The sequence below is a fragment of the Engystomops pustulosus genome, chromosome 7 (assembly GCF_040894005.1).
Source record: "Engystomops pustulosus chromosome 7, aEngPut4.maternal, whole genome shotgun sequence".
Lineage (NCBI taxonomy): Eukaryota > Metazoa > Chordata > Amphibia > Anura > Leptodactylidae > Engystomops > Engystomops pustulosus.
The window spans coordinates 32,540,784-32,554,528 of record NC_092417.1 but is presented as its reverse complement, the minus strand read 5'-3'; the positions used below and the strand labels follow the sequence as shown (position 1 = coordinate 32,554,528).

Here is a 13,745-nt window from a genome sequence, read left to right as displayed (position 1 = left end):
ATTAAATTCTATATTTTTTTAATGCCGCCACATGAGTTTACTGCTAAGGGGCCCGCTGAGGCTCTGTCGCCCAGGGGCCCACTGAATCCTGGAGCCGGCCCTGCCTGGTATCCAGGGATATCTAGATCAAGTCGAGGTAGGCGAGGCCTCCTAGGGCTAAATACAGCAACTCATCCCTTCTCATTATTAATCAGTAATGTCATGTGACCAGAATCTTTACCCTCATAACATTAGCAAACTGTGCCCCATGCATATATCTGAGCACATGAAATCACAGCAGCCTGCATGGAGAACATTATAAGTTCATGCAGGCATGCTGTGATTTGATGTAATTTTGCTAATGTTAGGAGGCTAAAGGACCTGAAATGATGTCTCCCTGGTCACATGACCATACCCCCAACTTGCTCTAGGTATCCCTGGATACCAGGCAGGTTTTTAACTCTAATTTTATAGGGACCTGAGGGTAACAATTTTTAGCTTAAAGTAGAGGGTCAGTTAATAGAATTCTATGGGAACTAGCTAGCTGTTTTTGTAAAAGAATGTGGTGACAGGTCCCATTTAGTTACATGTACAAGGACATCTACCACCAGGATCAAGGTTTGTCGAAATCCCTTTTTACAATCATAAAAGCATAAAGAAGAACAGATCTTGCCAGAGGGGGCACACACCAGATGTAAGTGTTCTTGGTTTACAATCCATCATCCTGGTGGTAGGTGCCCTTTAATATGTCCCAATCTGTATTTAGTAGATATTTCTTCAAAAAATGTATACACTGAATTTCAGAGAAATCCTCTTCCAAAGACCACTTCTTTGAGGGTCCATTCCCTTATCCTGACCTCACTGTCTGCGGCAGATTTTTCGTTCTACCATATAATATGTGTAATGGTTTAATATGGAGCAGATGACTCTTTAATGCCATTTTGGTGCCTTCTCTAAAAGAGTTTTCATTGTATTAAGACAGAACTTGTATATTTTGCTCTAAATATTCTAAGTTCCATTATTCTACCATATAAAAAGTATAGATAAGTGCATGGTACGGTAGAAATCCTTGAAGAAGTAGACATTAGTCTGTGGTTAGCTGATGCTAGGACCAGAATGCAATGTTGTTTGCATGTCGTTTCCCGTCTGACATTAATGTATTCCGACACTAACCGCAACATCTTGTACTCTATCGATGAGTGTCTCTTCCCTTAATGACACCTTAAAATGAGCGAATGTCAAGACTCCACGCCGCACGTGCCTCCGTTCTGTAAGGTCAAAGGCAGATCATTCTGTCGTTCTCTCATGACAAACCCACAGCGAGCGCTTTGCATATTGGAGTCTCACCTTTGAACTCTGACTGATTGCTCCCTGGAGTCAAGTCTCCTGTAAGACACAGCGAAAAAAAGAGCAGGATTTATTTTCCGATTTATAAACCCGTCACATTAACTATGTATTTCTGGAAACCTTTTTTTCCCCCAATGAATATACTTTGCCTTTTATAGTCCACTAACAGTCTCTTTCGTTTTTTTGGTGATCTCTCCAAAAAGTCCATCAAAGTTTACAAAAATATAAGACTTTAAAGTCCAGCACCAGTTTTAGAATTGTAAACCATATGCAGATGTGTTCCCCCTCTGGCAGAATCTGCTTCCTAGTTGCTTCTTATGCCCTTGTTTTTACCAAAAAAGGCTTTAAAATTATGCAGCCTGATGGGGTTTTGGGTTCTATTAGCAGCTATGGAGCAGGCTCATTTGAATAATTTTTAAAGGCTTTTTTGAAAAAAACAAGGGCTTGAGAAGCTAAAAGAAGAGCAGATCCTACCACAGGGGACACCCACCTGCATGTAAGTGCTTTGTTTACAATCCTTCATCCTGGTGGTAGATTTCCTTTAACCCTTACAGAACTCTTTTTCCTTTATGCCTTTCAGTTTTTTTAAACAAAACAATAGCTTTTTTAATTTTTATGTTTACAGAGGTGTGTTAGGGCTTGATTTCTGCGGGACACATTGTATTTTAATTGGCGCCATTTAACAGTCCATGCAATTTATTGTAAAGTTTGAAAAAAATTCCAAGTGCAGTAAAATTGACAAAAGACCACATTTACAGCATTTTCTTGTGGGCTCTGTTTTTACAGCTTTCATTTTTGCTTAAGCCCCAATCATTCCCAAGCGGTAAGTGTCATTAGTTTTGGCACCTAATTTTCTAATAAGACTCTCTACTGTCAAGTGGGTGGAGCCAGGTTGTTTGCTCCAACAATAGACCACCTACCTTTTCATTAAGCCAAATTAGCATATTTGGTGCCAAAACTAATGGCACCAATTGCTTGGGAAATGACAAAAATTCCAATTGGGACAGCCCTTATTAAATTATGCAATTCTTGCTCAGTTAATACATAAGCCGGCTATGTATCCAATGAGACTATTGTATATTTATTCCCCCTGCGAGGGGCATATGTTTCCTCTGTCCTATTGTAAGGCATCTTTCCGCTTATTGATCAATAAAGTTTTGTTGAAACTAAATTATGCAATTCTTGATAATTATCCAAATATTTAACAGTAATGATTGATATATTAAAGGTTTAAGGTATTCAAGAATAGGTTAAATCGGTTCTTCATACATGATACAGTGGTAGCATTTTGCTAGGAGATGCCATAATGATAAATGGACTCCAACCCCTGAACATCTTTACGGCCACTATACAGGGAATAACCCTAAATCATTGTTGTGGCCCTTTTTCTTCTTTGCACAGAGCGGTCCCCTGATGTTGGACCCCACCAGTCATAAAATGGGGACATATCCTAGCAATAAGCCATCACTGTGCTCACTATAGAGCTATAATTTTATAAAATGACATTTTACATTTTATAACTCGTTTAACTCTTTTTTTTGTTGTAATATTAAATCCTTGATTAGAAGAAGTACAATTGTTAGAAGGACTTTGCAGATGGTTTTAATCAGCTTATAATCAGAACAAAGAATACGTCTTCTGTTAAAGTGGTTATCACATGAGAGATTTCTACATGGAAAGTTCTGAAATACTGTTAATAGCTGTTTTAAAGGCTCTGACATAAAAAAGAAACTTGTTTCTTCAATTTATAGTTTCCAAGTGTCTCCCCTGGTGCTCCTGTTAATTGTTATTGGTTATTGGAGGTGGACTCTGGACAGAATTGCTTTACACCTGCTGGCACCATACAATGGGGGATTCCAGAGGCGTAGCTCCCGGAGGGCAGTGGCTCCAGGGCCCTGGACTTTGAGGGGCCCACTTGGGAGTTTCCAGCTCTATATGTGTCCCTAGGAGGTGTTGTATGCAGGGACTGGTGCAGCTCTCCTCTGTGTTTATAGTAATACTATAGTCGGGAGTATTGTCGGGAGTGCTGGCTCCCGACAATATTACTATTGACCTTTCAGGACCTCTGTGAGGAGTCATCCACAGGTCCCGTTCGTGCAGCATTGCTGAGGGGAGACAGAGCACATGTATGAGGTAAGTGGGTTTTCTGTGTGTCTATGTGTGTCTGTGCTTGCTGTTTCTGTTACTACACCCATCCTACACTGCAGTAAAGCACAGCACTACTACACAGTACTCCTATCCTGTATAGGGGATATGGATATAACATAGTACTACTTCAATCCCGCATATATATGGACAAAACAACTCAGTAATACTACTCCTATACGCTACACACACATATATATATATATATATATATATATATATATATATATATATATACAGTATATGGACACAACTCCATATGGACACAAGTATACTCCTATACATATATATATAGGAGTAATACTACTCCTATCCTGTATATGTATGGACACAGGGTGAACATTCACATGATCATGCACAGGCATCAGGCATGATTACCTTGCGCTGGCCTACTCCACCACCTGTCACAGTCCCCTTTATGGGTCCCTACACCCACTTGGAGTGGAGGAGGCGTTAGGGGAAAATAATCTCAAGTCCTGGTGTAATTTCGATTATTTCAGGGATTTTCATTAAAGGACATCTATCACCAGATCAAGGATTGTAAACCAAGCACACTGACATACTGGTGTGCGCCCCCTCTGGAAGGATCTGCTCTTCTTTTAGCTTCTTATGCAAATTAGCCTGAGGGGCTCCAGGCTCCATTAACTCCTATGGAGCCTGGAGCCCCTTAGGCTCATTTGCATATTTCATTGGTAAACCTCTTTAAATTGTCTTGTTGATGTGAAAATAAAAAACAGTTATGGTTCTTAGGATCTGGTTTCCTCAAATAATTTTTTGTCAACATACATTTATTTAGCTGAAGAACTAACATGTAAAAATAATCTGCAATTTTGCTAGACCTGGATTTACACTACTTCAAAAATAAATCATCTGACACCATACAGTTAAAAGAACTCTACCATCAAAATCCATCATGATAAACCAGGGACATTACTCATACAGATCCAGGCACAGTGACTGTGGTAATCTTCTTATATTTGTTATCCATGGCCTCCTTCCTTCTAAGATCTTAAAATTTTAAAATTATTCTAAAATTTTAAAATTATGCTAAAATTTTTTAGCAGTTCCCAGAGCCTCTCTCTGCTGGAGATTCACAAGCTGTTACACTGTCTCGCCACCCCCCTCTCCTCCCTCATCACCCCCTTCCCCTCTCTGCCTGATGTAAACCACTGTAGGACAGGAAGTATCAGCACACAGTGGGAGAGGTAAGTGTAAGGCCCCATGCACATGAATGTGTGCAGAACCGTTGATGGCTATGGCGCCTGGTCATGGTGTGGTGAGCAATAGTAGCAGTGTGAGGCAGAGTGTGTGTATTGGTGGAGTGCCGTGTGAGGCAGTATGTCTGTATAGGTGGAATGGAGTATAAGGCAGTATGTTTGTATTGGTTGAGTGAAGTAGGAGGCAGTATGTCTGTATTGGTTTTATTACAGTGTGAGGCAGTATGCATGTATATTTGTAGTGCAGTGTGGGGCAGTATGTTTGTTTAGAAGGAGTGCAGTGTGAGGCAGTATGTCTGTATTAATGGAGTGCAGTGTTAGGTAGCATGCCTGTATAGGTGAAGTGCAGTGTGAAGCAGTATGTCTGTACTGGTGGAGTGAAGAGCCAGGCAGTATGTGTGTATTGGTGGAGTGCAGTGTAAGGCAGTATGTATGTATAGTTGCAGTGCAGTGTGAGACAGTATTTATGTATAGTTGTAGGGAAGCATGAAGCAGTATTTATGAATAGTCACAGTGCAGTGTGTGACAGTATGTATGTAAAGTTGCAGTGCAGTGCTAGGCAGTATGTGTGTATTGGTGGAGGTAAGTGTGAGGCAGTATGTATGTATAGTTGCAGTGCAGTTTGAGGTAGTATGTGTGTATTGGTGGAGTGCATTTGCCCCGGGATTTGGGGGCACGCGATCGGATTGTTGCGCATCGGCACCGGCATGCATACTAAAGAAATGGGGGGGCTTTGCCGTCGGAAAACCCGACGGATTGGGAAAAACCGCACTATTTAAAAAGAATCCAGCGCAGAGAACGCGCCGCTGGATCGCGAATGGGCCGGGTAAGTAAATCTGCCCCAGTATGTCTGTACTGGTGGAGTGCAGTGTTAGGCACTATCTCTGTATAGTAGCAGTGCAGTGTGAGGCAGTATGTATGTATAGTAGAAGTGCAGTGTGAGGCAGTATGTATGTATTGGTGGAGTGCAGTGTGAGGCAGTATGTATGTATAGTTGCAGTGCAGTGTGAGGCAGTATGTCTGTATAGTTGCAGTGCAGTGTGAGGCAGTATGTATGTATTGGTGGAGTGCAGTGTGAGGCAGTATATCTGTCTAGTAGCAGTGCAGTGTGAGGCAGTATGTCTGTATAGTAGCAGTGCAGTGTGAGGCAGTATGTATGTATAGTCTGTATAGTAGCTGTATAGAGGCAGTATGTATGTATTGGTGGAGTGCAGTGTGAGGCAGTATGTATGTATAGTAACAGTGCATTGTGAGGCAGTATGTATGTATAGTAGCAGTGCAGTGTGAGGCAGTATGGATGTATAGTAGAAGTGCAGTGTGAGGCAGTATGTATGTATTGGTGGAGTGCAGTGTGAGGTAGTATGTATGTATAGTTGCAGTGCAGTGTGAGGCAGTATGTCTGTATAGTTTCAGTGCAGTGTGAGGCAGTATGTATGTATTGGCGGAGTGCAGTGTGAGGCAGTATATCTGTCTAGTAGCAGTGCAGTGTGAGGCAGTATGTCTGTATAGTAGCAGTGCAGTGTGAGGCAGTATGTATGTATAGTTGCAGTGCAGTGTGAGGCAGTATGTATGTATAGTTGCAGTGCAGTGTGAGGCAGTATGTCTGTATAGTAGCAGTGCAGTGTGAGACAGTGGGGGTCATTTACTAAGGGCCCGATTCGCGTTTTCCCGACGTGTTACCCGAATATTTCCGATTTGCGCCGATTGTACCTGAATTGCCCCGGGATTGTGGCGCACGCGATCGGATTGTGGCGCATCGGCGCCGGCATGCGCGCGACGGAAATCGGGGGGCGTGGCCGAACGAAAACCCGACGTATTCGGAAAAACCGCCGCATTTAAAAACCGAAAAAGTGTCGCTTGGGGAGCGCTTACCTTCACCTGGTCCGAGGTGGTGCATTCCGGCGCGATGAGATGACTTTCAGCGCAGCTGCGCCACCTGGTGGACAGCGGAAGAACTACATTCATAAATCCCAGCCGGACCCGAATCCAGAGCAGAGAACGCGCTGCTGGATCGCGACTGGACCGGGTAAGTAATTGTGCCCCAGTATGTCTGTATAGTAGCAGTGCATTGTGAGGCAGTATGTTTGTATAGTAGCAGTGCAGTGTGAGGCAGTATGTCTGTATAGTAGCAGTGCAGTATGAGGCAGTATATCTGTATAGTTGCAGTGCAGTGTGAGGCAGTATGTATGTATAGTAACAGTGCAGTGTGAGGCAGTATGTCTGTATAGTAAACGTGCATTGTGAGGCAGTATGTATGTATAGTAACAGTGCAGTGTGAGGCAGTATGTCTACATAGAAGTAGTGCAGTGTGAGGCAGTATGTGTGTACTGGTGGAGTGCAGTGTGAGGCAGTATGTGTGTACTGGTGGAGTGCAATGTGAGGCAGTATGTCTGTATAGTAGCAGTGCAGTGTGAGGCAGTATGTATGTATTGGTGGAGTGCAGTGTGAGGCAGTATGTATGTATAGTTGCAGTGCAGTGTGAGGCAGTATGTCTGTATAGTAGCAGTGCAGTGTGAGGCAGTATGTATGTATTGGTGGAGTGCAGTGTGAGGCAGTATGTTTGTATAGTAGCAGTGCAGTGTGAGACAGTATGCCTGTATTGTAGCAGTGCATTGTGAGGCAGTATGTCTGTATAGTCGTATTGCAGTGTGAGGCAGTATGTGTGTATAGTAGCAGTGCAGTGTGAGGCAGTATGTCTGTATAGTAGCAGTGCAATGTGAGGCAGTATGTCTGTATAGTAGCAGTGCAGTGTGAGGCAGTATGTATGTATTGGTGGAGTGCAGTGTGAGGCAGTATGTATGTATAGTTGCAGTGCAGTGTGAGGCAGTATGTCTGTATAGTAGCAGTGCAGTGTGAGGCAGTATGTGTGTACTGGTGGAGTGCAGTGTGAGGCAGTATGTCTGTATAGTAGCAGTGTGAGGCAGTATGTCTCTACTGGTGGAGTGTAGTGTGAGGCAGTATGTCTGTATAGTAGCAGTGCAGTGTGAGGCAGTATGTCTGTATAGTAGTAGTGCAGTGTGAGGCAATATGTGTGTACTGGTGGAGTGCAGTGTGAGGCAGTATGTGTTTCCCGGTGGAGTGCAGTGTGAAACAATATGTCCGTATAGTACCAGTGCACTGTGAGGCAGTATGTATGTGTTGGTGGAGTGCAGTGTGAGGCAGTATGTCTGTATAGTAGCAGTGCAGTGTGAGGCAGTATGTCTGTATAGTAGTAGTGCAGTGTGAGGCAGTATGTATGTATAGTTGCAGTGCAGTGTGAGGCAGTATGTTTGTATAGTAGCAGTGCAGTGTGAGGCAATATGTCTGTATAGTAGCAGTGCAGTGTGAGGCAGTATATTTGTATAGTAGCAGTGCAGTGTGAGGCAGTATGTGTGTACTGGTGGAGTGCAGTGTGAGGCAGTATGTCTCTACTGGTAGAGTGCAGTGTGAGGCAGTATGTATGTATAGTAGTAGTGCAGTGTGAGGCAGTATGTATGTGGAGTGTAGTGTGAGGCAGTATGTATGTATAGTAGTAGTGCAGTGTGAGGCAGTATGTGTGTCCTGGTGGAGTGCAGTGTGAGGCAGTATGTATGTATAGTAGTAGTGCAGTGTGGGGCAGTATGTGTGTCCTGGTGGAGTGCAGTCTGAGGCAGTATGTGTGTCCTGGTGGAGTGCAGTGTGAGGCAGTATGTGAGTCCTGGTGGAGTGCAGTGTGGGGCAGTAGGTCTGCATAGTAGTAGTGTAGTGTGAGGCAGTATGTCTGTATAGTAGTAGTGCAGTGTGGGGCAGTATGTGTGTCCTGGTGGAGTGCAGTGTGAGGCAGTATGTATGTGAAGTGTAGTGTGAGGCAGTATGTCTGTATAGTAGCAGTGCAGTGTGAGGCAGTATGTCTGTATAGTAGTAGTGCAGTGTGAGGCAGTATGTATGTATAGTAGCAGTGTAGTGTGAGGTAGTATGTATGTATATTTGCAGTGCAGTGTGAGGCAGTATGTTTGTATAGTAGCAGTGCAGTGTGAGGCAATATGTCGGTATAGTAGCAGTGCAGTGTGAGGCAGTATATTTGTATAATAGCAGTGCAGTGTGAGGCAGTATGTGTGTACTGGTGGAGTGCAGTGTGAGGCAGTATGTCTCTACTGGTAGAGTGCAGTGTGAGGCAGTATGTATGTATAGTAGTAGTGCAGTGTGAGGCAGTATGTATGTGGAGTGTAGTGTAAGGCAGTATGTATGTATAGTAGTAGTGCAGTGTGAGACAGTATGTGTGTCCTGGTGGAGTGCAGTGTGAGGCAGTATGTATGTATAATAGTAGTGCAGTGTGGGGCAGTATGTGTGTCCTGGTGGAGTGCAGTGTGAGGCAGTATGTGTGTCCTGGTGGAGTGCAGTGTGAGGCAGTATGTGAGTCCTGGTGGAGTGCAGTGTGGGGCAGTAGGTCTGCATAGTAGTAGTGTAGTGTGAGGCAGTATGTCTGTATAGTAGTAGTGCAGCGTGGGGCAGTATGTGTGTCCTGGTGGAGTGCAGTGTGAGGCAGTATGTATGTGGAGTTTAGTGTGAGGCAGTATGTCTGTATAGTAGCAGTGCAGTGTGAGGCAGTATGTCTGTATAGTAGTAGTGCAGTGTGAGGCAATATGTGTGTACTGGTGGAGTGCAGTGTGAGGCAGTATGTGTTTCCGGTGGAATGCAGTGTGAGACAGTATGTCTGTATAGTAGCAGTGCACTGTGAGGCAGTATGTCTGTATAGTAGTAGTGCAGTGTGAGGCAGTATGTATGTATAGTAGCAGTGTAGTGTGAGGCAGTATGTTTGTATAGTAGAAGTGCCGTGTGAGGCAGTATGTCTGTATAGTAGCAGTGCAGTGTGAGGCAGTATATTTGTATAGTAGCAGTGCAGTGTGAGGCAGTATGTGTGTACTGGTGGAGTGCAGTGTTAGGCAGTATGTCTCTACTGGTGGAGTGCAGTGTGAGGCAGTATGTATGTATAGTAGTATTGCAGTGTGAGGCAGTATGTATGTGGAGTGTAGTGTGAGGCAGTATGTATGTATAGTAGTAGTGCAGTGTGAGGCAGTATGTGTGTCCTGGTGGAGTGCAGTGTGAGGCAGTATGTATGTATAGTAGTAGTGCAGTGTGGGGCAGTATGTGTGTCCTGGTGGAGTGCAGTGTGAGGCAGTATGTGTGTCCTGGTGGAGTGCATTGTGAGGCAGTATGTATGTATAGTAACAGTGCAGTGTGAGGCAGTATGTCTACATAGAAGTAGTGCAGTGTGAGGCAGTATGTGTGTACTGGTGGAGTGCAGTGTGAGGCAGTATGTGTGTACTGGTGGAGTGCAATGTGAGGCAGTATGTCTGTATAGTAGCAGTGCAGTGTGAGGCAGTATGTATGTATTGGTGGAGTGCAGTGTGAGGCAGTATGTATGTATAGTTGCAGTGCAGTGTGAGGCAGTATGTCTGTATAGTAGCAGTGCAGTGTGAGGCAGTATGTATGTATTGGTGGAGTGCAGTGTGAGGCAGTATGTTTGTATAGTAGCAGTGCAGTGTGAGACAGTATGTCTGTATTGTAGCAGTGCATTGTGAGGCAGTATGTCTGTATAGTCGTATTGCAGTGTGAGGCAGTATGTGTGTATAGTAGCAGTGCAGTGTGAGGCAGTATGTCTGTATAGTAGCAGTGCAATGTGAGGCAGTATGTCTGTATAGTAGCAGTGCAGTGTGAGGCAGTATGTATGTATTGGTGGAGTGCAGTGTGAGGCAGTATGTATGTATAGTTGCAGTGCAGTGTGAGGCAGTATGTCTGTATAGTAGCAGTGCAGTGTGAGGCAGTATGTGTGTACTGGTGGAGTGCAGTGTGAGGCAGTATGTCTGTATAGTAGCAGTGTGAGGCAGTATGTCTCTACTGGTGGAGTGTAGTGTGAGGCAGTATGTCTGTATAGTAGCAGTGCAGTGTGAGGCAGTATGTCTGTATAGTAGTAGTGCAGTGTGAGGCAGTATGTATGTATAGTTGCAGTGCAGTGTGAGGCAGTATGTTTGTATAGTAGCAGTGCAGTGTGAGGCAATATGTCTGTATAGTAGCAGTGCAGTGTGAGGCAGTATATTTGTATAGTAGCAGTGCAGTGTGAGGCAGTATGTGTGTACTGGTGGAGTGCAGTGTGAGGCAGTATGTCTCTACTGGTAGAGTGCAGTGTGAGGCAGTATGTATGTATAGTAGTAGTGCAGTGTGAGGCAGTATGTATGTGGAGTGTAGTGTGAGGCAGTATGTATGTATAGTAGTAGTGCAGTGTGAGGCAGTATGTGTGTCCTGGTGGAGTGCAGTGTGAGGCAGTATGTATGTATAGTAGTAGTGCAGTGTGGGGCAGTATGTGTGTCCTGGTGGAGTGCAGTCTGAGGCAGTATGTGTGTCCTGGTGGAGTGCAGTGTGAGGCAGTATGTGAGTCCTGGTGGAGTGCAGTGTGGGGCAGTAGGTCTGCATAGTAGTAGTGTAGTGTGAGGCAGTATGTCTGTATAGTAGTAGTGCAGTGTGGGGCAGTATGTGTGTCCTGGTGGAGTGCAGTGTGAGGCAGTATGTATGTGAAGTGTAGTGTGAGGCAGTATGTCTGTATAGTAGCAGTGCAGTGTGAGGCAGTATGTCTGTATAGTAGTAGTGCAGTGTGAGGCAGTATGTATGTATAGTAGCAGTGTAGTGTGAGGTAGTATGTATGTATATTTGCAGTGCAGTGTGAGGCAGTATGTTTGTATAGTAGCAGTGCAGTGTGAGGCAATATGTCGGTATAGTAGCAGTGCAGTGTGAGGCAGTATATTTGTATAATAGCAGTGCAGTGTGAGGCAGTATGTGTGTACTGGTGGAGTGCAGTGTGAGGCAGTATGTCTCTACTGGTAGAGTGCAGTGTGAGGCAGTATGTATGTATAGTAGTAGTGCAGTGTGAGGCAGTATGTATGTGGAGTGTAGTGTAAGGCAGTATGTATGTATAGTAGTAGTGCAGTGTGAGACAGTATGTGTGTCCTGGTGGAGTGCAGTGTGAGGCAGTATGTATGTATAATAGTAGTGCAGTGTGGGGCAGTATGTGTGTCCTGGTGGAGTGCAGTGTGAGGCAGTATGTGTGTCCTGGTGGAGTGCAGTGTGAGGCAGTATGTGAGTCCTGGTGGAGTGCAGTGTGGGGCAGTAGGTCTGCATAGTAGTAGTGTAGTGTGAGGCAGTATGTCTGTATAGTAGTAGTGCAGCGTGGGGCAGTATGTGTGTCCTGGTGGAGTGCAGTGTGAGGCAGTATGTATGTGGAGTTTAGTGTGAGGCAGTATGTCTGTATAGTAGCAGTGCAGTGTGAGGCAGTATGTCTGTATAGTAGTAGTGCAGTGTGAGGCAATATGTGTGTACTGGTGGAGTGCAGTGTGAGGCAGTATGTGTTTCCGGTGGAATGCAGTGTGAGACAGTATGTCTGTATAGTAGCAGTGCACTGTGAGGCAGTATGTCTGTATAGTAGTAGTGCAGTGTGAGGCAGTATGTATGTATAGTAGCAGTGTAGTGTGAGGTAGTATGTTTGTATAGTAGAAGTGCCGTGTGAGGCAGTATGTCTGTATAGTAGCAGTGCAGTGTGAGGCAGTATATTTGTATAGTAGCAGTGCAGTGTGAGGCAGTATGTGTGTACTGGTGGAGTGCAGTGTTAGGCAGTATGTCTCTACTGGTGGAGTGCAGTGTGAGGCAGTATGTATGTATAGTAGTATTGCAGTGTGAGGCAGTATGTATGTGGAGTGTAGTGTGAGGCAGTATGTATGTATAGTAGTAGTGCAGTGTGAGGCAGTATGTGTGTCCTGGTGGAGTGCAGTGTGAGGCAGTATGTATGTATAGTAGTAGTGCAGTGTGGGGCAGTATGTGTGTCCTGGTGGAGTGCAGTGTGAGGCAGTATGTGTGTCCTGGTGGAGTGCAGTGTGAGGCAGTATGTATGTATAGTAGTAGTGCAGTGTGAGGCAGTATGTATGTGGAGTGTAGTGTGAGGCAGTATGTGTGTCCTGGTGGAGTGCAGTGTGAGGCAGTATGTGTGTCCTGGTGGAGTGCAGTGTGAGGCAGTATGTGTGTACTGGTGGAGTGCAGTGTGAGGCAGTATGTGGTATGTGTGTACTGGTGGAGTGCAGTGTGAGGCAGTATGTGTGTCCTGGTGGAGTGCAGTGTGAGGCAGTATGTATGTATAGTAGTAGTGCAGTGTGGGGCAGTATGTGTGTCCTGGTGGAGTGCAGTGTGAGGCAGTATGTGTGTCCTGGTGGAGTGCAGTGTGAGGCAGTATGTATGTGGAGTGTAGTGTGAGGCAGTATGTATGTATAGTCGTAGTGCAGTGTGAGGCAGTATGTGTGTCCTGGTGGAGTGCAGTGTGAGGCAGTATGTATGTATAGTAGTAGTGCAGTGTGGGGCAGTATGTGTGTCCTGGTGGAGTGCAGTGTGAGGCAGTATGTGTGTCCTGGTGGAGTGCAGTGTGAGGCAGTATGTATGTGGAGTGTAGTGTGGGGCAGTATGTATGTATAGTAGTAGTGCAGTGTGGGGCAGTATGTGTGTCCTGGTGGAGTGTAGTGTGGGGCAGTATGTGTGTCCTGGTGGAGTGTAGTGTGGGGCAGTATGTCTGTATAGTAGCAGTGTAGTGTGGGGCAGTATGTGTGTCCTGGTGGAGCGTCCCCCGGCCGCTGTCACTAGTTGCAGGCTGAGTAGTAGCGGCTGCTGATCACTAGGAGGACGGTGTGGTGTAGTGTAGTGAGTGCAGTAGCAGCAGCTCCCTCCTCTCCTCCTCTCTGTGTCTCAGCCTCTGTCTGTCCGCCCCCTCCCGTCTTTCCCCGGGGTCTCAGTGCCGGATGGTGTGCGGGGCTCCCCGGGCAGGGGATGTGATCTGCCCGGGCTCACTCACTCACTGCTCGCCGCGATGATCAGGATCTTCCCGGACTTCAGTGTGCAGGTGACGGCGGCTCCGGGAGCTGGAGCGGCTCCTCCCGAGCCCGGGGCGGCCAGGAGCGGGGGAGCCAACGGGAGCCACCCGCACAATGTGCCCGGGGTCAGCTCCTACCAGCAGCGGTGAGTCTGGGGGTGCATGTGCCGCCTTGTATTGTCCCTGCTCTGTCTCGC

General features: G+C 45.6%; 1 protein-coding gene and 1 long non-coding RNA gene across 4 annotated transcripts in view; one reads left to right on the top strand and one right to left on the bottom strand.

Moving 5' to 3' along the window:
- Positions 1-494: 494 nt before the first annotated feature.
- LOC140069548 (uncharacterized) lies at positions 495-13,637 on the bottom strand. The gene is made up of 3 exons (XR_011848801.1): positions 13,531-13,637; positions 1,327-1,365; positions 495-1,247 (listed from the first exon to the last, which is right to left on the bottom strand). It is a non-coding gene; the product is annotated as an uncharacterized lncRNA (long non-coding RNA).
- Positions 13,376-13,745, top strand: part of NPAS3 (neuronal PAS domain protein 3) — a 322,632-nt gene continuing 322,262 nt past the window's right edge. For 2 of the 3 annotated variants that reach the window (XM_072115375.1, XM_072115374.1), the window contains exon 1: positions 13,377-13,694. In XM_072115375.1, the coding sequence (XP_071971476.1) occupies positions 13,546-13,694 (149 nt within the window). In that variant the 5' untranslated portion in view covers positions 13,377-13,545. Of the gene's footprint in view, positions 13,695-13,745 lie in introns of all 3 variants that reach the window. The other variant, XM_072115376.1, reaches the window with a different exon arrangement.